This window comes from Cervus canadensis, chromosome 2, assembly GCF_019320065.1.
Source record: "Cervus canadensis isolate Bull #8, Minnesota chromosome 2, ASM1932006v1, whole genome shotgun sequence".
In the NCBI taxonomy this organism is placed as follows: Eukaryota; Metazoa; Chordata; class Mammalia; order Artiodactyla; family Cervidae; genus Cervus; species Cervus canadensis.
In genome coordinates this window covers 107,735,452-107,760,169 of record NC_057387.1, presented here as the reverse complement: position 1 = coordinate 107,760,169, position 24,718 = coordinate 107,735,452, and the positions used below count along the sequence as shown (strand labels likewise).

The 24,718-nt window shown below is 38.7% G+C and overlaps 1 protein-coding gene across 9 annotated transcripts in view; it reads left to right on the top strand.

The window, feature by feature from the left end:
• USP40 (ubiquitin specific peptidase 40) overlaps positions 1 to 24,718 on the top strand; it is a 79,475-nt gene that overhangs the window by 44,040 nt on the left and 10,717 nt on the right. For 6 of the 9 annotated variants that reach the window (XR_006268205.1, XM_043462023.1, XM_043462022.1 and 3 more), the window contains 10 exons: positions 1,007 to 1,064; positions 6,320 to 6,373; positions 7,126 to 7,214; positions 8,503 to 8,589; positions 13,120 to 13,156; positions 14,954 to 15,018; positions 18,153 to 18,227; positions 20,619 to 20,745; positions 21,427 to 21,521; positions 22,810 to 22,925. Coding sequence is in view for 7 of the 9 variants with exons in the window: in XM_043462023.1 (XP_043317958.1) it covers positions 1,007 to 1,064; positions 6,320 to 6,373; positions 7,126 to 7,214; positions 8,503 to 8,589; positions 13,120 to 13,156; positions 14,954 to 15,018; positions 18,153 to 18,227; positions 20,619 to 20,745; positions 21,427 to 21,521; positions 22,810 to 22,925 (803 nt within the window). In the remaining 2 variants the exon portion in view is untranslated. Of the gene's footprint in view, positions 1 to 1,006; positions 1,065 to 5,305; positions 5,850 to 6,319; positions 6,374 to 7,125; positions 7,215 to 8,502; positions 8,590 to 13,119; positions 13,157 to 14,953; positions 15,019 to 18,152; positions 18,228 to 20,618; positions 20,746 to 21,426; positions 21,571 to 22,809; positions 22,926 to 24,718 lie in introns of those variants that run through there. The other 3 variants (XR_006268206.1, XM_043462027.1, XM_043462028.1) reach the window with 3 other exon arrangements.

The window sequence follows — 24,718 nt, the reverse complement described above, 5'->3', positions numbered from 1 at the left end:
TACTTTTTAAGCCAGGTATATGTTTTCGTTTTGTGTTCTTCGGTGTGTGGATTTTACAAAGTTTATCTTAAGTTGTTCTATGGTATACTCTGCTCTATATAAAGCCAGTTGCTCTTAAAAAGGATATTTCTTCATTTTTTTTCCATTTAAGACTGTTATACTGGTTTCCTTAAACAGAATTTCAGAAAACATCTTTTTATATTTATGTAGTCTCTTAAGATTTTTTCTGTAACTTCATTTTGAAAACTTAGAATGTTTTCTTTTATATAAAATTATAGTTTCTTAAGGTGCATTAATATTTGTTTGCACAGTAGTGGGGACTATAAGGTCAGCACTGCATAGCTCAAGAGACCTACCTCTTTGACCCTGAGCAGGAGGCTGGTGCAGTCCTTGGTTACTGCCGGTTCTGCTCTGTCTTGGCACAGCAGAAGTGGTGGTGGGACAAGCTGGGAGGGAGGCACTGGTGGGAAAGTAGAGTCTATGATTATCTTTATACCTCAATTTCCACAATTTTGTGCCCTAGAGGCAATTAGCCTAAATTTTTTAAAAAAGAAAAAAAGTCTAAAATAATTTACATAGAAATTTTAAATAGTACTCTTGGATTAGTACATTTTTATATAATTAATGCTTATTGACCCTAAATTCATCATTTTTGACATAAAGAAATATGATTGTCTCCAGTGTCTTTTGTTTGCTATCAGAAAGGTGAGTTGTTTTTTTATTTTTTTGCCTTTTGCTACTATTATATCTTTAATTTTTAAAGTTTTCTGTAGGAGGCCTTTTCTAGTCCAATTATTATCAATTTGGTAAAAACCAAGTTTTTCCCTTTGACTTTGTGGAAGAATTTCAGGGAAGGAAATAACTTTTTTTCAAGCGTGCAAAAATTGTTAAACGTCAGGTAATTAGTAACTCATAATTTGCATATGCACACACTGATAATCTTCATTTCCCTTCCTCCCATTGTTTTTAACTTATACACAGTCATTAGTTTATTTCTCTATTTTAGGTGGTGTTTGATATTCGAATTAAAGCCATAAAGGAATTAAAATTATTGAAGGAACTAGGTAATCATTTATGTTTGCTTTTGGTTTAGTTTTGTTTTGATTTTTAAATGAAAAAATATGGGAGAGTATTTATAAAAAAATATGTGATTTAGGGAAAACTCATGTATCTACCACACAAAATGGACAAATGTCAACATCTTGCCAGGTTTGTTTTTCCTTCAGATATTACAGATAAAGCCCCGTTGTTCTCCTCAGCTCTAACCCTCCCGCCCTCCCTCCCCAGTTGCAATCAGTATATCTGATCTGGGTGTGTATCTAGTTTCTGAATTCACATTGTATTATGTATATTATACTCCATACATATATGTATGTGTATATTATATTTTTACATTTATATATATCATAATGAATATAACATTCTGCAAATTCACTGTTTACTTGGCATTAGATATTCTTTTACAACTTTTTGAGGTATAATTTACATATGATAAAACATCCATTTTAAGTGTAATTCAGTGATTATTAGTAATGTATAAAGTCGTACAACCATCACAGCAATCCAGTTTTAGAACATTTCTATCACTCCAAAAAGATCACTCATTTCCAGGTCCCTAACGGCCATTCATCTACTTAATGTCCCTTTAGATTTGCTTTTCTGGACATTTCATGTAAATGGAAGCATATAATATATAGTCTTTTATGACTAGCTTCTTTCACTTATATTATTTTTGAGATTCATCCACGATTTAGCATGTTTCAGTAACTTGTTCGTTTTCTTGCGGACTAGTATTCCATTGTATGGATATATCACATTTTGTTGGTTCATTACCAGTAGATGGATATTTGGATTGTTTCCACTTTGGGGATTTCATGAATAACTCTGCTGTAAAGATTGTGTCTTTGTGTAGTCATATGTTTTCTATTCTCTGGGGTAGATGTACAGGATTGGAATTTCTGGGTCATATGTCACAATTGTGTTTAACTTTATAAGAAACTGCCATACTGTTTTCCAGAGTGGCTGAGGCATTTACACACCCACTGGCAGTGTATCAGGGTTGCAGCTTCTTCATATCCTTACCAGTATTTAGAATTCTTTTTTTTTTTTTTGGCTGCTTTGCGTAGCTTTCAGAGTCTCTATTTCCTGAGAAGTGAACGAGCTACACTATTTGATTTCAAGACTTACTCTGTAACTATAGAAATCAACAAGTGTGTGTTGTCATGAGAGTAGATACATAGAGCAGAGGTCAGCAAACTGTGGCCTACAACCTGTTTCTCCCGTGAATTAAGAATAGTTTTCATGTTTTTAAGGGCTCTTTTAAGAAGAATATGTAACAGAGATCATATGTGGAAATGTTCTAAAGTGTTTTTGATAGAACTACATTGAAATAGCTAGAAACAGATGCAAACACACTTAGTTGACTCTCAACAAAAGTGCCAAGATATTTCTATGGGGTATTTCAGCATACAGTGCTGCACCAGTGGATAGCCATAAATGAAACTCCAACTTTGCCTTCAGTTCAGTCACTCAGTTGTGTCTGACTCTTTGTGACCCCATGGACTGCAGCACGCCAGGCCTCCCTGTCCATCACCAACTCCCAGAGCTTACTCAAACTCACATCGATCGAGTCCAACTTTGCCTTGCATCATGTGAAAAATGAACTCACATCATTTAAATATTAAAACTTAAAACTATTAAATTTCGGGGAGAAAACATAGAAAATCTTTGTTACTTTTACCACAAGGAAGAGATTTTTTTTTTAAAGACTCAAAAAGTACAAATCAGGAAGGAGAAAGCAATTAGACTACTGCAAAATTTAAAACTTCTTCAAAGGGCATTGGAAAAGACAAGCCACAAACTGGGAGAAAAAATTTATAAAACATGGATTTGTCAATAGACTTGCATCCAGTATACAAAAAAAAAAAAAAACTTATCACCTAATCAAAAGACAAACAGCTCAAGTTGGGAAGCTGCTTTACGAAAGAAACTCCACCTGTGAACACCCAGCAGGCACAGGGAAAGGTGCTCAGTATCATCGGCCAACAAAGTGACACCGTAATGGTGCATCACGACACGCGCAGAATGATGAAAACTTCAGATTCGGGCAAAACCAAGTGATGTCAGACGTGGGGCAGCTGGAGTCCCGTACACTGCTGGTGGGAGCGTGGAATGATAGTCACTTCAGTAAAGAGCCAGCTTATTTCCTGTGAACTTAGACATGCACTTACCAATTCTTCTGGGTTTTCATCCAAGAAAACTTGAAATACAAATCTTGCAAATACTGTGCATAAATGTTCATAACCCAAAACAGGGAACAATCCAGATGTTCGTGAGCAGGTGAACAAATTCCAGACAATGGGATACTGTTTATCAATAAATGAAGTGAACCCATGCAAAACGTGGGTGAATCTCAAAGACATCATGCCAGGCAAGAGAAGCTAGCATGAAAGAGTGGTACTCTGAGGATTGCATTTACAATGTGAAATTGTCAAAAAAGAAAATCTAAGCTGGAGTTACAGAGTCAGATCAGGACTAGGGGGTGGGGGAGTTGATTACAAAGGGACATGAGGGCATTTGGGGGGTGATGCAAATTTTACCTCGATTTGCTGGTGGTTACTGAGTGTTTTTATCAAACTCTTTGAACTGTGCACTTAAACTGGATGTGTTTTACTGTAAGTAAAGTATATCTCAATAAAGTTGACTAAAAATATATGGCTTCTTAAGATGAACAGTTCATTGTCTTACCATGTCACAGACCTCCCTTCCACTCTTCCTCCCCTCCAAACTATTCTTTATATAGCAAGTGATCTTCTTAAACATAGGTGCGTCAGATCATGTCACCCTCTGCTCAGAGCCCTTTGTTGTGCTCTTTGTAACGTGTTGCCTTTGGGCTCCTCGCGTACAGGAGCCTCCTTCATCTGACCAGTGCCTAACTAACCTCGCCCTCCACTCATCTGTCGTTCACATCACGCTTCTGTGCTCACTTCCTGGTTTTTCTGATGCACAAGGTCTCTTCCACCCCTGTGACTTCTTAGTTCTGTAATCTCTTTGAACTCCATCCTCGTTACTCTTCATCTGCTAACTTCAGTCTTTCCTTTGGTCTCAGCTGAAATGTTAATGTTCATCGTCCCTGACTGCACAGCCTCAGTCTGTCTGTCTTACTCTAACACCTCGTCCTTTCCTTTGTGGCATTTACTCTATAAGCCCATGTTTTGTGCAATGAATGTCCATCCCCTCCATTAGATGAGGCTCTTTGCAGGCAGAGTCCATGACTGTTTTGCTTATTGTCAGCTTCTAGGACAGTGCCTGGCACATAGAAAACACATGACATTTGTCAAAAGAAAATGAAAAAAAAACCCAGTATTTTAAATGCATTTTTTAAATTGGAGAACTCTTTAACATAAGCTGTTTCAGTTGTCAAGGAAATTGTATTAGAATTCTGTGCTAGCTTCACATCACTGTAGTATAAGGGCTAGAACTCAGGAATCTCAAAGAGACTCTGCTCTGCTCAGATACAGTTAGACCTTCCAAGGCCCATGCCATTCCTGACCTCTCAGAGGGCTTGCTCCACTCCTTCGAATTCCCCAACTTCATATCCAACTTGGTAAGAATTCTGTTTGGAATTAAAACCTAGTGTCTTCACACAAAGTGGGAATCTTCGCATCCTCAAATATGGCACATTTGCCCTAATCCATTTACTAACTAAGCATAAAAACCACCTAACTGAAATCTAGGTAGTCTCTGTGCAGCTCTGATATGGGTGAATTTCATTGTTTATCAGTTACCCAGCAGCATGGTTCAAATGTCAGCTGCCATCAGATACTAACTGAGTCATCACATTAAGTACAGACTTTGCTATAAGCTCTTTAGTCTGCAGATCACTGTGAAGTAGCATGTACACAGTCAACAAAGGTCTGTCTAGTCAAAGCTATGGTTTTTCCAGTAGTCATGAGAGTTGAGCTGAGTGCTGAAGAATTAATTGGTGCTTTTGAACTATGGTATTGGAGAAGACTCTTGGGAGTCCCTTGGACAGCACGGAGATCCAACCAGTCCATTCTAAAGGAAATCAGTCCTGAATATTCATTGGAAGGACTGATGCTGAAGCTGAAAGTCCAATACTTTGGCCACCTGATGCGAAGAACTGACTCATTGGAAAAGACCCTGATGCTGAGAAAGATTGAAGGCAGGAGGAGAAGGGGACGACGGAGGATGAGATGGCTGGATGGCATCACCAGCTCAGTGGACATGAGTTTGAGTAAACGCCGGGAGCTGGTGGTGGACAGGGAGGCCTGGCGGGCTGCGGCCCGCGGGGTCGCAGAGTCGGACACGCTGAGCGGCTGGGCCGAGCTGTAGTCAGGGACCAGTTTCCTTCACTCCTTAGAGCACGTCAGTAACTGGTCAGTACACGGCTGCTGTTCATTTCACCACATGGGGCAGCAAAGTGTGTAGTTTATGGCCTCCTCTTCTCCCAGTGATAAAACCCAAGTGATACTTTAAAAAAAAAAAGATAACTAGCCAACAACAGTGAAAGTGTCGGAAAGAAACAAAAGTATATGGAGCTGAGGAAGAAATAGCTGACTGGGGATGCTGACGCTGTTGTCATTCAAGAGATCAAGGTCTGCAGCCAGAGGAGCCAGTGAGCGTGAACTCACAGAAGTGAGGAAAGTGGTCTTGACGAAAAGTATGAAGATAATCCCAGAGGAACTGACGCCGGCACAGAACTTCATGTTAAAGGAGCTCTTGGAGATATTTCACAAAACTGAAAGTACTAAGTGTGAAATACTGGAAGCTGATCCAGACATAGAAAGAGTATCACATGGAAGCAGAGAAGCTGCTCACCCTGTCCTGTGAGCTGTACGAGAAGAAAGCAGGCCCTGTTTAAACGATTCTTGATCTGTTTTTTGCAAAGGAAACATTTTAATTCTCCATGTCTAGTGTTTTAAATTACAGTGTAAATATTAGTTTTACTATTTTTTTATTTCACTGTACACATATAACTGACAGAGTTTTAATGTTTTGACAGAAATTTTTAAAAGTCAGAGTGCAATTGTAATTTTTCTGATTAAGATTTCTCTGCACAGTTTCATCTTGCTCAGATGTGCTCATGGTTCCATGCTGCTGCATAAAGGGAAGATTGCCTGTACAGGGTTTTTTGTTGCTGGGTGGTTTTTTTTTTTTTTTTTTTTTTTTTTTTTTTTTTTTTTTTTTTTTTTTTTTGTTTTTTTGTTTTTCAACTTCTTGCTAGTTAACACAGTAGAGTATCTTTTTGGGTTTTTTTGTTTGTTTGCTGCACTAACCAGCATCTTTTTATTTATAGCTGAGAACAGCTGTCTGAGGCCTATTGATAAAAATGGGAAACTGCTTTGTCCAGGTAAATCTTTTTGTTAGCCTTCAAAAGCTGACATATAATCATGCCATTTATCCTTCTCAACACATTTACTTTATAAACAGTGACTTCTAATACCTAATATTCTGAACGTACCTTTTATAAACTGGTTTATGAACCATACTGTCATCCAGGTGTCCTCCTTATGAAGACTTTCTGTAGAAAGTCTTACCCCAAATTTCAGTCACCTCTGTTTTCTAAAGTAAAACATCTTTCTTCCTGATTAACTGATGCTCATTTTAGTCATGGTTTTGATCTAGTTACTTCTTTCCAGGTTTATTATCAAACTTTTTGTTTTGTTAATTCTATTGTGACACCAATTATCATTGTAACTGGAGACTTGATTCTTAGCTCTGTAATGCATCTTGTTATTAGACTTTATTTACTCAAACTGTTCATGGTAGTTAGCACAGCAACTTTAAACTTGAAAGAAGCTAGTCCATCATTCATGAATCAATTCACAATATTACATAATCCTTGCAAACAACAGCTTTCTGGTTTTTATTGTATGAATCTAGAACATTCATAGCTGCCTCTTAGCACTGTTGCACAGATAACAAGGATAATGTGTTCTAGAGTAAGAAAATCTGAAATCAAACAACTAGAATATATATAATCTTTTTGTAGTTTTCTTCTTTAACATTCTTGATTTTCAAAGAAAGATGATTTCAGTGTATTCTTTTGCCCAAAGAGGTAGGAGTTAGTTACATTTACCATGTTATCAAAATTCTTTATAGTGCCAGACAGATACACTCTGAAGGAAGCAGGACTGAAGATGGGGAGTTCATTGGGACTATGTCCTGGAAAAGCACCAACTTCCTCGCAGGTAAACGAAGGTCACCCGACAGACCAAAACCCAGCTTCCCATGATCAGAAGCTCTTAATTGCAAAATTCTTTCCTTAACTACTGTAGTAATACTGTTTTTCTTAAAATTTTTTTCTTTTCCTTAGATTATACCTTTTATCTGTAGGAATACATCCATGTAGTTAGTTCTCTGTTTAAATAAAAAATGTTATGTCAAAGTGTATTCATAAGATTGTTTTCCTATGAAAATTTTGTGCTTAAGAGGGATCTTTAAAGTTAAGTGGCCTCAGTTTCAACCACCATAATTCATAAATTCTAAAATTCACCCCTTTCCTCCTACATTTTAATATCTGTGAGACTTCGATGCATCTTACAGTCAGTGGCTTCCTATAGCTATAGCTGGTGCTGTGCTTTCTCTCTTAGTGGTACATAGAATAATAAGTAACAACCAGCAGTATTTTAAATTTAATGAAATACAGTGTACTGATTTTGAGTTTAATTACTGCCTGCAATAATAGACTCACAGCAGCTTTTTTCTTATCAGTGTTCATTTTATGTATAAAGTACTATCAGACTGACCTTTGCCATAAACCTCGCCTACTCAATAAACTTTCATTACAGTCCAGAAGGCATAATAATGTCCTTACTGTTAGGGCTCTGCATCAGGGTAAGCTGAACTCATATATCAGGATCCCCCTGGCTCCTGGATCCCTGTTATGGAACTAATCCACTTGATTAGTTTCCCAGCCGCCCCCCCACCCTTTAATTTGTTCTTCCCCAAACTCTAGCAAATAGTAGTATATGACAAGCTCAGGGAATGAGAGACGTGACAGGTGAAGTTGCATTAGAAAGGGAAAATAAGGCTGTAAGAAACTGAACAGACAGGAGATCAGGTTTACATTTTTTTCTTTGGGTTTCTGGGAGTTGAAGTATATGGGACCTCTGGACAGAAAATAAGATCACAAACTAAGGACTCAGAAAAAATACAGTTAATGCTTACAGTGTACAGTAATTGCAAATCTCCTTGAGGAATGACTGAGAAAGAGATGGAGATCATAGTAGAATAAATATCTGTGAGAGATGTTTATTAGGAGTAAAAACATTGGTGATGAAGTATCTTACTTTTCTAGGTAGTCAAGATTATTGTTTAAATTATAACTTTACTCAACATAAGACTTGTTTTTACATAATTTGAGATTTTTATTAAAGTTTTATGATCTTTGGCTTTTCTCTTTTGGAAATAAATTATATATTTATAGAATTTTAAAATTCAAATTAAATTGGGTTTATATCTCTGTTTCAATCTTAGCTGTTCCTGTTTTTCGCTTTGGGGAGTGATGTTCACCCTGGGACAGAGATGGAGATTATAGTAGAGGAAACTGTATCTGTGAGGAATGTAAGTCACTTTACTTTTGGAGCCAGGGTCTGTGGGTGTTTGGAGTGGGGAGCAGTGGTAACCTGTATTAGGGTTTTGAGATCTAAGGCTAGGGTTTACGTAATATCCTTTAAGGAATTCTATATGCTCACTAAAGGAGTACTTTGGGTGTCTTGAAAGTTGGTGAGCCAACCATGGTTTTAAAAATGAGATTATTCTTTTTTCTTTTCTGACTACTGATAATACATGTTTATTGTAGAAATTTGGGATGTATAAAAATGAATTAAAAGAAAAAAATTAGAACTCCTCATTATCTCTTATCCCATTAATATTCACATTTTGGTATATTTCCTTCTGGTGATTTTACATTATGTATACACACATAATCTGACACAAAGAGGTATGAATGTGTGTGTGTGATAAAGCAAACAGTTACGTTGGTATCACTGAGAATAGGCACTTTCAGTATTGGAAAAGAGACAGATAACATCAATGTGGTTATAAATAAAGCCTGTACTCCTGAATTTTAATTAGAAGAGTCAGAATGAACCTGATGGATTTTTTCTTTAAAAAATTATTTTTCTCTGTCCCCTGAAACAGCTTATAGAAACAATGAACAACCTCGTAGTAGCAGGCACCCCAGCACCCAGACTGTGGTTGCCGAATACCATTTCCAGGAAGGAACTAGGACTTCTTGGAGTAATGGCTTGTCCTGTTGCTAGGTCAGGAAAGTGTGTGAGGGACCTGGAACATCTTACCACAACAGAAGCAGTGAAGCTAGCAGAGACTTCTGAGATTAGCAAAGAGAGTCGGGAGCCAACCTGAAGATGAGCGTTAGAACCTCAGTGGGAATAGTAATGAAATCTGATTCACACATACATAAAACCCATGAGTTCATAATGATCTTTAAAAATAAGCTGTTCATTGCTTACTGTAGTAAGTGCCAGGGAACCATAAAGGAAAGAATCAAATATTTATCCTGTTTTTCTTTTGCAAACTTTACCTCACAATAACCAAATACATGAGAAGATTTTTTTAAAATAGACATATCCCAGCTAATAAAATGAAGAAGAAATTTTAAACTATCACTGTTTTTCAAGTCCTAATGAATTAATGGATCTAAGCCATGATCCTGGAAAACTGCTGAGAGCCCCAAAAGAGCAACATCCAGACATTTAGAGATGCAAAGCAATACCCGTGCTCTTCTTGCCAAAACATAAAACCAGACCTAAGTCTGATCAAGGTCTGCGTACCAGTTTGTAAGAAGTTCAGGGGACAGAGGGACCTGTTAAATGCACCTCAGGCCAGCAGTCAGCACAGTTCTCAAGTGGAAAACTCTTCTTCAAGAAGTCAGTTGCAGGGTGAGGCAGCCTACAGTTAAAGGAGACTTAGGAGAAATAGCAGGCAGGCACAATGTATAGAATTCATATGGACCTTGATTCAAACCACAAGAACTTTAGTAACAGTTAACAGAAATTAGGGGAATTTGAACATTGACAGGATATTCGTTATTTAGGAATTCTATATCATAATTTACCAGTTATGGTTTTTTAAAGAATCTTCATCTTTTAGAGATGAGTACTGAATATCAATAAATGAAATGAAGTGATACCTGACATGTGCATCAAAAAAAAATCTGGGGAGCTAGACAGGGGAGATGGGTGAGGGTATGGACAAACAACACAGGCCACAGCAGGAACCGAGGCTGGAGATGGGTACTTGAGGGTTCATTTTATAACCCTGTCATAAGTTTGAAATTTTCTGTGATTAAACATATTTTTAATAAATATATATTTTTTACCCTTTGCTCTATGCTGTAAATATTTTCCCAGTTTTTCACTTGCCTGTTAACTTTAATGAGCTTTTGTTGGGGGCGGTTAGCGTTTTTAAAAAGTTTTATTACTGACTGACTGCGAGCATGAGATTCGTATCACAGGAATCAGACAGTAGAGGGTCCCTGACACCCCTCCACGCACTGCTGGCACCCCTCCACCTCTCATCCGAATGATCTCCCTGACAGGGTTTGAACTTGGGCTAAATGATCGTAAGGAGGGGTAAGGGCTAATTGTGGATTGGATGCTATCAAGAGTTGGGGGCAATTCAGTATCTTGTGTATGTTCCTAAGTTGGAAGTGTGAAGGAGGGACTGGAGATATCGTTGGTAGAAAGGCAGCAGCTCCTCAGAGGAAAAGATGGTTAGTCCTTTGTGCCTGGGGTGTGGCCTTGGGTAACTTCAGTGTTTTTTCATTTTGAAGAATGTGTATGTCTGTCTTTTATCCTGAAACCATTGTAGGTAGACTTCTTTCCCATGCCTGCCCACTTCCCTCCCCAAAGCTGAAACTGCTGTGTCAAGGCTGTCAGAGGCTGCCATGGCACTGTGTCTAGTGAGAAGTCCCAGTCATCTGCTTACTTGCTCCTTCAGCAGTGGTGACATATTTGATGACATTTGTCATTTACCTTTAGAAGACCGCAGCTCTGTAGGTTTTCCTCCCATTTCTCAGGTCTCCCCTTCTCCATCTGTTTCCTTTTCTCTCTGCCTTGTGAGCACCTCATGCTCAGTTCATAGCTGCCATACTCATATATCCAGCTACTCCTTGGCTGTCCGATTGTCATCCCAAATGATAGCACACCCACAATGGAGCTCCTGACCTCTCTCAAACGCACTTTACTCACATTTTCTTTTTCCGTTACGGTGGCTCCATTTTCCACTTGCTTAGGCCAAAACCTTTGAAATCGTCTTTGATTCTTTTCTTTCTTTCTTCATTACCAGTTTTTCAAGAAATCCTTTTGGTTCTACCATTAGAATTTATCTGGGATCTGACCACATCTCGTTCCCTCACTGCTTTCACTGCCTTCACCCCTCATCTGGATTATTCCAGCAGCTTCCTAACTGACCTCTTTGCTTCTAACCTGGCACCTCCCATGGTACGTTCTTACAAAGAAATAGAGCGATCCTTTAAAGTTAAGGTCAGTCAGTCCTCTACACACAGCCCTCCTCTGCTTTCCCGTCTCACTTGGAGTGAGAGCAGAGCCCCTGAGTGACGTTGTAACTATTGCTCACTTGCTCTATCTAGCCAAGTTGGTCTCTGTCCTGTTTTTCAGACAAGTCTTTACACTGGTAGTTTCCACTGTCTGAAACACAGTTAAGTTAAATGCTCAATTGCTCGTTCTTCTTAAATAAGAGAGGCCTTTGAGATTGCAGTTTTCTTTGAACCCAGTTTTCTTTGGCCCCGTTCTCTGTTTCAATACGTTGCTCCCATCATCGTTTTCTAAACAATCTTTAATTCTATAGTGCTTTTATCTTTAATCATACAAGTAATCGTGGATTTAATCTTATTTTTCAAACTTCATGGGTGACTAAAGTCCTTAGTTACCACCCTGTTCTTGTCCTTTCCTCAGAAGTCACTTTTGTCGTTGGATGATGTAATCCTACCCACATCATAGTGTCTCCTCCCATACCTTTGCTGTGTGTACCAATGTGTAATATATATGTACCTACTGAAATAAGAGCTTGACTTGGTTTCTTTTAAAATCATAAATGGGATCCTAGAGCTTTGTTTCACTTAAAATATTTTAAAGATCTTTTAAGGCCAGTAAATATAAATCTCTTTTATCCTTTAATTGTTTTAAGACCTTTCCTAGTTTATGTAAACGTTCCCCTGTTAATCCAGGGCTGTCTGGATTGTTTGCGATTTTCCTCTAATCCAAGCAGGGCAGCAGTCATCATCCCTAGTCCTCTCCCTTCTGCTCGGTTATAGCATAAATCAAATTTTACTTACTCCTTTGCCCTAAATTTATTTAAGAATATTTTTCACCTCAAGAAGTTGGGAGTTTTTAATGACTATTGTTTTGCTCAAATGTCTGTTCATCGTGTCTCGTTCACTGAATTGTGCTGTGAGCTCACAGCATGCACAGTTTTCTCCTTGTGAGTTGGTGTATGATCAGTTGCTTCTTGGATAAATAAAAGCTAATCTCCTTTTATGGGAGTCAGAGTTTACTTATCTGTGCATGCTAAGTCACTTCAGTCATGTCTGCCTCTTTGCAATCCTGTGAACTGTAGCATGCCAGGCTTCTCTGCCCATGGAATTTTCCAGGCAAGAATACTGGAGTGGGTTGCCACTTCCTCCTTGAGAGGATCTTCCCGGGCCAGGGATGGAACCCATGTCTTGTAGGTCTCCTGCATTGGCAGTTGGGTTCTTTACCTGGGAAGTCATGGTGAAAGCAACCTAATTAATCATATGTGATCAGAAATACACTGTTAGTCCTCATAAGAAGAAAATCATACTGCAGACCTGGAAGTGGATGAACTTGTAGGTTCTGGTTGTGAACACCAGAAGCTTTTTTTTTTCCTGCTGACTTGGCACCTCCTTAGCTCTTAAGGAGTGCTTACCTAACCAGTTAACCATGTATGTCTTTATCTGTTTGAGAGTTGTTAAATATAATCAGATAGTTCCAGGGTCAAAAGAAAGGTGTTTATCATACTGTAACTCAGAAACAACTACTAGTGAACATAATTTTTTTTCTTTTTTTAATTTTTTTTTTTTCTTAACAGTGTCTGAAGATAATGCTGGACAAATGTGGCCTCACAGGTGGGTTACGGACTATGATGATACCTAAGCTTGTCTCTGGAATTTCCTAGATCTTTTACTGATTTTTTTTAACCTCCTTAATTCAGCACTTCAGTATGTTGTGTTTGATGCCAATATTTCTATGTATAGATTAGGGAATGTAATATGAATGAAAAAAATAAACCTAGGATATCCTGAAGTGGCTACCCACATGGAGCCATGTGAGCGAGCTTGAGGAGGCATCAAGCGGTTTCAGTAGACTGAGTGCTTGCCATTCTCTGCACCAGAGTGGAAGCCTGGGGCTCCATCACCTGGCAGGGACATTTGCTTGCTCAGGCTCAGGGCACTCTTCTAGGAGCTTCTTGTGGTGTCTTATTTCATCTCCACACTAGTCCTCCCAGCAGGGATCATCACTTGTTCCCATTTCTCAGATGCAGAGAATGGCTAAATAGCTCACCCAGAGTTATACCACAAGTAGCTAGATCGCTCTGATTTCACAACTCTTGATTTCTTTCTGCCATGCTGTGCCGTGACGTAATGGTGTTCACTCTTAATTTACTGGTATTGTTTTTTTAAACTTACTTAGATTAAGGTAAATATCAATACAATTTACTGCATTTAAAGAGACTTCCCAGTTGGCGCTAGTGGTAAAGAATCTGCCTGCTAATGCAGGTAGACTGAGAGACATAGGTTCAATCCCTGGGTTGGGAAGATGTCCTGGAGGAGAGCACGGCAACCCACTGCAGTATTTTTGCGTGGAGAATCCCATGGACAAAGGAGCCTGGCCGGCTGCAGTTCATAGGATCTCACAGAGTCGGACACCAGTGAAGCAACACGCCTGTGCTGCATTTAAAACTAGAAATAATGACAAAAGAGGGTCTACAGTGAAAGTGTTAGTTGCTCAGTCATGTCCAACTCTCTTCGAACCCATGGACGGTAGCCCACCAGGCTCCTCTGTTCATGGAATTTTCCAGGCAAGAATACTGGAGTGGGTTGCCATCCCCTTCTCCAGGAGACCTTCCCAACCCAGGGATCGAAGCAGGTCTCCCACATTGCAGGCAGATTCTTTACCATCTGAGCCACAAGAGGGGGATTCAAAACCTGTGGCCTGTGCAGGATAAATATGAGATCTATGTTTATTCCCTGGTCTGGAGCTTCTTTTGGTGAGTGGGGTGGGGGAGGTGACTGTTATAAAACATTGCTAATTTTTTTGTAACCAAGATTTTCAACTTTTACTCAGCTCCCTCTCCTCAAAAGAAAAAATTCTCTTCCCGTTTTGTCAGTGTAACTGACAAACTGAAATCTCATTAACATTCATAAATGTTCTTTTATACCCAATTCATTAAACTGCTGTACTGAACACTATTTTTTGTTAGATTTACTGCCAATTGGACAGGAACAGTTTTGTTGTGCATGTTACCAGTTGCTGAGTAACGTTAGCATGTGTTTACATCCAAGACAACTTTGTGATTTTAAAAGGGATTCTATGCTTGTATGTACATCTGTTTATGCTCAAGGTGTGATATAGGCATGCATATGTACATGTAAATAATAAAGGTATAAATAGACGCTGCACACTAGTGCCAAGTGTTTGTATTTGCAGGTATACAGTACTTGGTGGGATAGACAGAAGATTCACCAATTTGGGGCAGCAAGTTAATTTTTTTCATGCTCTGAAGAGATGATTTACTTTTAAAATTAGTTAATAATTATTAGATTATATTCCATTTGATATTTATCCAGAAGGGTCATTCCTGGCAAACTCATAAACCATATTATTCTGACTTTTTTTCCATCCTGATTTTGATTCCTTCTTAGGAGACACATGGCATTTACGAAAAATGAATTGGTGCTTTGAAGCTGGGGAGCCTTTATGTGAAGAAGTAAGATTATTTCTATACATTTCATTTGTAAAGTGATTGTTCTGTGTTTTCCTAAGGATAACACCCTACTCATGTGAATAAATTCTAAAGAAAGCCTATTTTTTTTAGGATACAAGAATCCATATGTGGATCTACTTTCATTTCTTCTCACTGCAATTTTTTCAGAGTCTAAGGAAAAGTTTCAGCTAAGTGGGAACGTATCTAACATATATATATTGAGTCCTCTTTTGATAAGAGAATATGTCTCTAGTTCTTCATTGAGAGGCAGAGAACTACAGAAAACAAAGGACATATGAGCCAGTGAAAAATTTGAAGATATGCTCTAAATTTTGAAACCTGAATGTTTTAACCTCAGAGTTTCTTTGTACGTTGATGATGGCAGAATTCATCTTACCAGCCAGTCACTTAGACTCTGCTTCAAGCTGCATCTCTAAATCCCTCCAGACACTGAGGATAGGAGCAAAGTTATTATAGGATGGTTGGAGTCTGATTACTCTTCTTCCTCTTGTTTTTAATTTTTATAGAAGTATAGTTGGTTTAGAGTGTTAGTTTTGGGTGTACAACACAGTGATTCAGTTAAATATATATATATATATATATATATATATATTTTATTTCGGATTCTTTTTCATTTACTGGAGTGGGTTGCCATGCTCTCCTGCAGGGGATCTTCTGACCTAGAGATCAAATCCGTGTCTCTTATGTCTCCTGCATTGGCAGGCGGGTTCTTTACCACTGGCACCACCTGAGAAGCCCTCTTTTCTGTTATAGGTTATCATAAGATACTGAGTATAGTTCCCTTGAGTAGGTCCCTGTTGGTTATATATTTTATGCATAGTAATGTATATATGTTAATCTCAACCTCCTAATTTATCCCTCCTCCACTTTACCCTTTGGAAAACATAAATTTGCTTTCTTTGTATGTGAGTCTATTCTGTTTTGTAAATAAGTTCATTTGTGCCATTTTTTAGGTTCTACATGTAAGCAATGTGTATTTGTCTTTTTACCTTACTTAACTTAGTATGATAATCTCTTAAGTCCATCCATGTTGCTGCAAATGGCATTATTTCATTCTTATTTTTCGGACTGAGTAATATTCTATTGTGTTTGTGTGTACCACATCTTCCTTATCTGTTCATCTGTCAGTGGACATTTAGGTGGCTTCCATGTCTTGGCTTTTGTAAATAGTGCCACTGTGGACATTGGGGTGCATGTATCTTTTCAGATTAGAATTTTCTCTGGATATATGCCCAAGAGTGGAATTGCTGGATTATATGGTAACTCTTATTTTTAGTTTTTTGAGGACCCTCCATACTGTTGTCCATAGTGACTGTACCAATTTACATTCCCACCAACAGTTTAGGAGGGTTCCCTTTTCTCCACACCCTCTCCAGCATTTATTATTTGTAGACTTTTTTGATGGCCCCTCTGACTGGTGTGAGGGGATTCCCCATTGTAGTTTTGATTTACATTTCTCTAATAATTAGTGATGTTGAGTATCTTTTCATGTTGGTTAATCTCCTTGTTGCTGCTCCAAGGTGCATCAGACCTCACAGTCCAAATCTGTGGCCTCAGATGGTTGTGCTCAGTACCCTTTTCCCCAGTCTTTTATGTGCCTGCTTTCTGTTCAGTGAGACTCTGACATTAAACATCAGCAGAGGCTGATTTAAAGCAGGGCCTTCCAGGGAAAGGTCTTTGCTGTGTAACAGCCAATAGAGAGGCCCCTGTGAGTCCTGGCCAGGAATTTGACAGCCTAGAGTAAGAGGTAGACCTCAAAGTATTGTCAGGACATAAAGTTTGGACGTCAGAAGAGTTTATCTAGTCAAATGTTTGCCTCATTTTCTTCTCTTACTAATTCTCAAACCAGTATCAAACAGTTCCTCTAAAAGCAAACTCATCACCCTCAGAACTGGCTCCACTTCACAGATTTGCTGTTAGTCTTTCTCATCCTAACCTTTTCCAGCCCCACATGTGGCTTACCCTCCTTACCTGACGTGGGTCATACTTGATCCTGGCCTTCAGAGAACTGTCAGTCTTTCCACTCCTTCTCAACCAATTCCATTGCTGGCCTCCTGGTTCAAACCCTGGTTTTTGGTCTTTTGTTTCATTTTGGGGTTTTTTGCCTCTTGCCTACAGCTGGCGTCCCTAAGCCCAGGTGTTCCCACTTCATATCAGTATGTCACAGGTCTTACAGCTTAGGATGATCTTTAAAAATCCTCTTCACAGAAATCTTGAGTGGCTTTTTAAAAGCAACTGAAAACTTTTTTTCTGTTCCACACCCCTTTGACCTGTGGCCCCTTTCCCACCCAGTTTTCTTTCCTGTTACTCTCCAACAGATACTTCCCACTCTAATTAATCTAGTCTCTTAGCTCTTCCCCTGGATATAAATCATATATACAAATCATACCGACCCTTGACTTAACCTTGACTTCGCCATGTCCTTGTTTTGTGATAATTGTATTCGTTTGCTTTTTGGCTGTGCCGGGTCTTCGTTGCCGTGCAGGCTTTTGCTTTTTGCATTAAGAGGAGGCTCTTCTTTGTTTTGGTGCCCGGCTTCTCTTTGCAGTGGCCTCTTTGGTTGGAGCACGGACTCGGGTGCATGGGCTCAGTAGTTGCAACCCCTGGGCTCTGAGCACGGGCTCAATAGCTGTGGTTCACGGGCTTAGTTGCTTTGTGGCATGTGGGATCTTCCTGGATCAGGGATCAAACCTGTGTCTCCTGCATTAGCAGATGGATTCTTTACCACTGAACCACCAAGGAAGTCCTACCGTGTTCTTCTTTCCTTGAGAAATTCCTTCTTGTTTCCTCTGACTTTTCCAAATCCAGCCCATCTTTTAAGCTTAACTAAAATTTTATCTTCTGTAAATTAGTCTGCCATTTTTCATCTCATCCATCTTCCTTCCTTTAATCTTTTAAAGTCCTTAATTATACAGTTTTAATACATAATGACGTAGTATTTTATAGTCAGTTTATTTCCATGTCTTCAATATCTGCTTCATTATTCATCTACTTATTTCTTGAAAGGGTAATAGAAGCATCAGTGTTTTGTTTTTTTTTTTAAAGATTGAATGGTCTCTTTATTCCTTCCAGAAGTTGTAAGTGACAAAAAAGACTTTCAATTTCTGTGTTTCTAGGATGCAAAGCTGAAAGAGCTTATGATCTGTTCTGGAGATACTTTGCTTTTAATTGAAGGAAAACTTCCTCCTCTGGTAAGACTTTGCTCCCAAGTAGACATTTTGTAAATAGCAGTTTCTGTGTTGTGATTGCAAAGATGATATGTTCTCATCATGTGAAAATGGGAAATAACAATCATAACGAGTATAGAGTACTTACCCCAAATTCTACCAGTCAGACAGCTACCATACTTTGCATCTTTATATATTTCCTTCCATCAATTGTATGTACAGTTTTATTTCCTATTTTTTATATTTAGTTTTTTAACCTGACCATAAAATCTAAAAACAGTCATTATATCCAGTGTATTACTTAGCACAATTTAATCCGTCTATATCCCTGTTGTTTGGAATTCAGTTTGTTTTAAGCTTTTTCTTATAAATAGTAGTAAATATAAATCCTTCCTAAGACAGTTCTAAAGATGGAATTAACAAGCCAGATCGTTTTCCCAAAGAGTTGAGCAATGTTTGCAGTCCTAGTGTGGGTCTGTGAGGGGGCTTGTGCCACACCTCTGCCCTAGACACTGCATGTTACCACTCAGAAAAGCCATTATTTAGTAGTTGTTTTTATTAATGTGGACACATGTAAAGAGGAAAATAAGAAAATTACCCCAAATTCTAGCACTCAGATAATCATTTTCTTATGATTAGAAAATTCAGACAACGTAGAAGGCTATAGAATGATTAACAGAAGTTTCTCATATCTTTCTCTCCAGAAAGAGCCCAATTATTTTTCCTTTTTTATACTTCCAAGAAAAAAATTACACCTGTTTGTATGTTGAATGTGAATATGTGCATAGCCTTTTCAAAGTTTCCATAAAGGGGATCATACTCTATGCACTGTTTTATTCCTTGTGTTTTTTGTTTTTGTTCATTTAGTATGTCTTAAGGATCTCTTCACATCAGCACAGAGAAACCTACCTTCTTTTTTTTCATGACTTCAAAGAATTCGGTTGTATTTTATACTGTGCTCTTTAATTTTTGAATATAAAGGATATAAAAAGCTGGGCCAGGAAAAGGAGGTTGCCCATCCCCTTCGTGTCTGTCCTCCCTCCACAGGCAGCCAGCTTCCCCTGTATCCTTCCAGAAGCGTGTGCTTCAGTACACACGTGTGTGTATATGGAGCATGCATGTACACATTCATGTGTATATACATATTTTTATTTACAGAAAAGATTATAAGCTTGACACTGTATTCTGCACCTAGCTTTCTTCATTAATGGCTTATCCCCATATGTATGCTGTATCCATACACAAAAAATTCTCTCTTTCTATTTGATATGTATGGAGGTTCCCATGATTTATTTAACCAGTACATTTAGGTTGTTTCCAGTCTTTTGTTGATACAAATAACACTGCCAAAAATACTCTCTGTTTGCCATTTTGCACATATGTATCCATAGGATAAATTCCTGGAACTGAAATTTCTTTGTCAAAAGTTATGGCCTGCTGTAATGTACCAGTCTTCTAAAAAGGGACCTTGAGGTTGGTTCATGGTTTTTGCTGCCATAAACAATTTGCAGTGAATATCTCAATATGCATGGGCCGGTATATCAGAAGATAAAATCCCAACCATAGAATGGCTGGGTCAGAGGGCTTGGGTGTTTTAAATTTTGACAGCACCAAATTACTCTCCAGAAACTTGGCAGCAGTTTATACTCCTGGCACCAATTTATAAGAGTTTAGGTTTGAATTGAATGAAAAAATGGAGTTTTTGCTCTGATTTATTTATTTATTGCGTGGAAGTTGAGTATTTACTAATTTTCACCAATTTGATAAGCAGAAAAATATTCTTATTTTAGCATGCATTTCTTGAAAAATATGTATTTAAAAATACATGTTTTTTTCCCACATTCTCATCTTCTGTTGTTGGAAATTGACCACTGTAGCATAGTTAATCTATTCAAGTTCTTTACTAACTCAAAAAAGGGTTGGGAAAGAACCAGTTAAGTTAGTAAAACTGAAATTACAGAATGTGTCTTAGGAGATGAGTTTATTTCATGTGGTTGTTACATAGGAATGCACCTTAGATCAATAGATTGTTGCTTCTCTGTAGAAAGTTCCTTTAGAAAATTTTATAAATTAAAAACTCCATGTAACTGGTGCATTGTGCTATGGTGCTCTTCCAATGCCTGAAAATATTTTTATAGTTTGTTCTGTCAAATGTTTTGTTAGTTTGTTTATACTTTTCGCTTATCGTAGCTCCTAATCTATAGAACATTAGTCCCATTCATCCTAAATACTGATTTTTGTGATTTTAAACTTTTGATTGTAAAAGCGGTAAATGATAATGTATGGCAGTTAATACATACATCTTAAGGAAAAATACTAAATTCAGGAACACTTTCTATATCAAGATGTTTCTCTGTGGAAGTGGAAGTTGACTTAATCTATGTGCATCAGCAGTTCGAAATCTCCATTCCTCAGGGTTTCCTAACGGTGCCCATTTGGTGGTACCAGCCTCGGGGGCCACTGCATCACTGGAAGGATCACCAGGACCAGACGAATTGTACCCTTTCTCAAGGCAGCGTCTGGAAAGCCAGTTCCACTCCAGGTGAGAACTCAACAGAATTACAGCAGCCAATGCGTCGTAAAGAAAAGTAAAATGACTGCTTCTGCTGAGAGGCAACAGAAATGTGTGTTTTTTAAAATGTACTTAAATTACAACAAAATCTCTGTGTTCCATAATTCATAGCATCATAATAATACCATCCTATTTTTTATACAGTGATTTGTATGTAACCACTATAAAATACCATCCTGTTTTGGGTTTTGGTTTTTTTTTTTTTTTTTTTGGCTTTACATTCATTTGCCATCTGTTATTTTTATTATCTTTATTATTATGGCAATGTATTCAGTTTTTTCAAGGAATTGTTATATGTTATCTCCCAAGCTCCCCATGGCAATAGGAATAGCAGCCCCCTTCACTGTAGCAGAACGGGACATTGAAGCTCCCGATGCTTTCAGTGACAGCGCAAGTGTGAAATTCCTCAGACCCATCCTGGCAGAAGAGGCGGTCTTGTGCCCACACTGCGCCCCCTGGCAGCCCGTCTGCCAGACCCCGCTTCCTCCCCATGAGGTCCTGAGAGGCTGACTCAAAGCCCGCCAGATTCCGAGTTGCTCGGATAGAATTGTACTAAGCCTGTGTGCAGTATCCCAGCACAGCCTGTATTTCAGAAATATGAGCTAAGTGCATCTAAAGCTCTTGTCAGAAGTCTCACTCTGTCCTTTGCAGGTGCTCCCAGTGACGCACACGCGGAAGTTTCCCTCTGGTACTTGGGAGACCTTGAAATCTCAGAAGATGCCACCTTGGGGGAGCTGAAGTCTCAGGTCAGCCTTCCTCCTGCAGCGAACCCTAGTGGTGATCTGGCTGCTTCCAGTGAGATATTAATATATTCTTCTATTTCCTTTTCCCTCAATTACAGTCTGTTCTGATATGGCATGTGTTATATGCCATGTTCAGTGGTGAGTACCTCACAGGCCACACACGCGTCCTGCTCAGGGGGCTCCCAGGCTCCTTCAGTCCCCCTGTGGCTTCCTTTCTTCCCACTCGGACAGGCATGCTGTGCTTTCATTTCACTGTCTCCTCGGTGACTTGCAGCTTATGTTCATTTTGATTTTTTTAGGGAAACATTTGTAAAGCATTCACTTTACTCCTTTATTTACATTGTTTTTGCACCATTGTGATTCATGTGTTAAATGTGGTTAGCAAAAGCTGTGTTGCCCAGGAGGTCTGAATCTCAGCTTTATGTTAGAATGTTAAACTAGATATTGTATTGTTTTCTTGAACATTAGTATTCACAGACAGAGTGCTCTGTCCAAATGGATAAGACTCAGTTGAATACAACACAAAATGCCTAAGAAGCATCTTAACTCTAAATGGACTAAAATGAACATCCTTCTTCCTCTTAAAGGAAAAAGTGTAGGGGCATGTAAGTTGAGTATCAGTCATTGAGTGACTTCTCCTGTGTATCCTCACTGTCTGAAATACCTTCCTCAAAAAAAGCAAATGATCTTATTCTCTTAAGAACAAGAAGGAAGTGACTTTTTTCTTCTTATATTGGATTAAAAGATACAAAGTTGCTGTTTCTAGATTAAAAAATGGATGAATATTGGCCATGTTATATAATACAACCTAAGTATATGAATAGTTATCCACCCTACAGAATTAGTACAGTGGTTTGGGCCTAGCAGTTGGATCCAGAGATTCTGAAATATTTCAAATAGAAAGTCATTTCCTTGGCAGAACAAACACTGTTGAATAATAGTAGCACAGATGGAAATTGAAGACAAGTCTGCTTTTATCAGAGTGGCCTGTGCTCTTGAGTTAACAGTCACATAGAAATTAAAGTTTCATTTTCTAAAACATAATCATTAAAAAGGAGCTTTTGGCTCAGAAATAGAAAAGTCACTTAACTCTCAAGGTGATTCAGCATAGAGGAATACAAAAGTGACTCAGTATTAATTTCATTTAGGAGAGATTCCCGTGGGTTTTTGGTAGCTATTATCATCACTTGAGATGCTGTCTCCCCTCAGATGTCATTATGTAGCGCTTCACTTTTTCCCGGAAGCAGGCTGTTTTTAAGAATGCCTTTTCAGTTGTCTGTTTCTTTTCTAGGCCATGACCTTGCCCTCCTTGGAGTTTTCCATCCCATCCCCAGCTTTCCTCCGAGCCTGGACGGTGGAAAGTAAGCGCCCGGGCCGGCTCTTACGAGCCCACCAGCAGCAGCTCAAGTAGGTGTCTTGGTGAACACTCCCCAACAGCCCGTTCAGGTCACTCACGTTGTCAGGTGGACGGTGCTTGTTATCACAAACTCTGAGACAACTCCTTTTTTCATATTAAGTAAAAGTGTAATTTTGCCTGTTTTTACTTTGGTCCAGAGACAACAAAATGTTGACTGTTTTTCTCCCAGCTTTATTGAGATATAATTGATATATAACATTGTATAAAGCTTCCCTGTTGGCTCAGATGGTAAAGAATCTGCCTACAATGCAGGAGACCCTCGTCCGATCCCTGGGTTAGGAAAATCCCATGGAGCAGGGAATGGCAACCCACTCTAGAATTCTTGCCTGAAGAATCCCATGGGTAGGGAGCCTGGCGGGCAACAGTCTGTGGATTGCGAAGACTCGGACATGACTGAGCAGCTGCCGCTCACTGACCCTGTATGCGTGTGTTGGTGTGACGGGCACATGTTGCAGGGTGGTTTTACCACCATGGTGTTAGCTCACGCCTCCATCACATCCCATAATCGCCATTTTGTGTGTGTGGGAACATTTAAGATCTACTGTCTCCTCAGCAACTTTCAAGTATATAATGCAGTGTTGTAAGTACGTCCCGGGGATGTCAGGTACAGCATGCTGATTATAGTTTATAACTGAAAGTCTGTACCGTTTGACCAGCATCTTCCCTTTTCCCTTCCCCGCCCCTGGAAACCACTGTTCCAGTCCCTGTTTCTATTAGTTCAGCGTTCTTAGAGTCCACATGTAAGTGACGTCATATAGCAGTGACCCTGTCTCACTTAGCATCGTGCCCTCAGGATCCACCTGTGTTACCTCAAGCCACCGATGTCCTTTCTTAGGGCTGCATGGTACTCCTTTGTGTGTGTGAGTGTATGCACACACCTGTAAACCACACCTTTATCCATTCTTTCAGTAAAGACACTAGGTTTTTCCATATCTTGCCTACTGCGCATAATGCTGCAATAAACCTGGGAATGCAGATAATCTCTTCAGAATCCTGTTTTCGTTTCCTTTGGTGAGGTACCCAGCAGTGGGATTGCTGGATCATGTGATAGTTCTTTTTTTAATTTTTGAGGCATCCCCATACTGTTTTTCCATAGTGGCTGAACCAATTTACATTCCCACCAGCACTGAACAAGGGTTCCCTTTCCTCCACATCCTCACTGATACTTATTCTCTCTTGTCTTTTCAATGATAAGTGTTCTGACAGGTGTGAGATGGCATGTCATTGTGCATTTGGTTTGTGTTTCCCTGATGATTAGTGATGTAGAGTACCTTTTTATGTACTTGTTGGCCCTTAGTATGTCTGTCTTCAAAAAATTTCTGTTCACATCCTCTGCCATTTTTTAGTCAGATTATTTGCTTTTTGCTATTGAGTTGTATGAGTTCTCAATATAATTTTATTTTTTATTTTTTATTTTTTTCAATATAATTTTAATACTAACCCCTTAGCTTTGCAAATACTTTCTCCTACTTCATAGATTGCTTTTTAATTTTGTTGATGGTTTCCTTTGCTGTGAAAAAGCTTTTTAGTTTAATGTAGTCCCACTGTTTATTTTTGCTTTTATTGCCTTCACTTTTAGTGTCAAATCAAAAAAAAAAAAAAAAATCATGCCAAAGCTGATATCAAGGAGCTTTACCCCATGGTTTTCTTTTAGAAATTTTACAATTTCAGGTCTTATGTTCAAATCTTTTAATCAATTTTAAGTTTATTTTTGCATATGATGTAAGATAAGGTTCTAGCTTCATTCTTTTGTATGAGACTGTCCAGTTCCCCCCCACAGCAC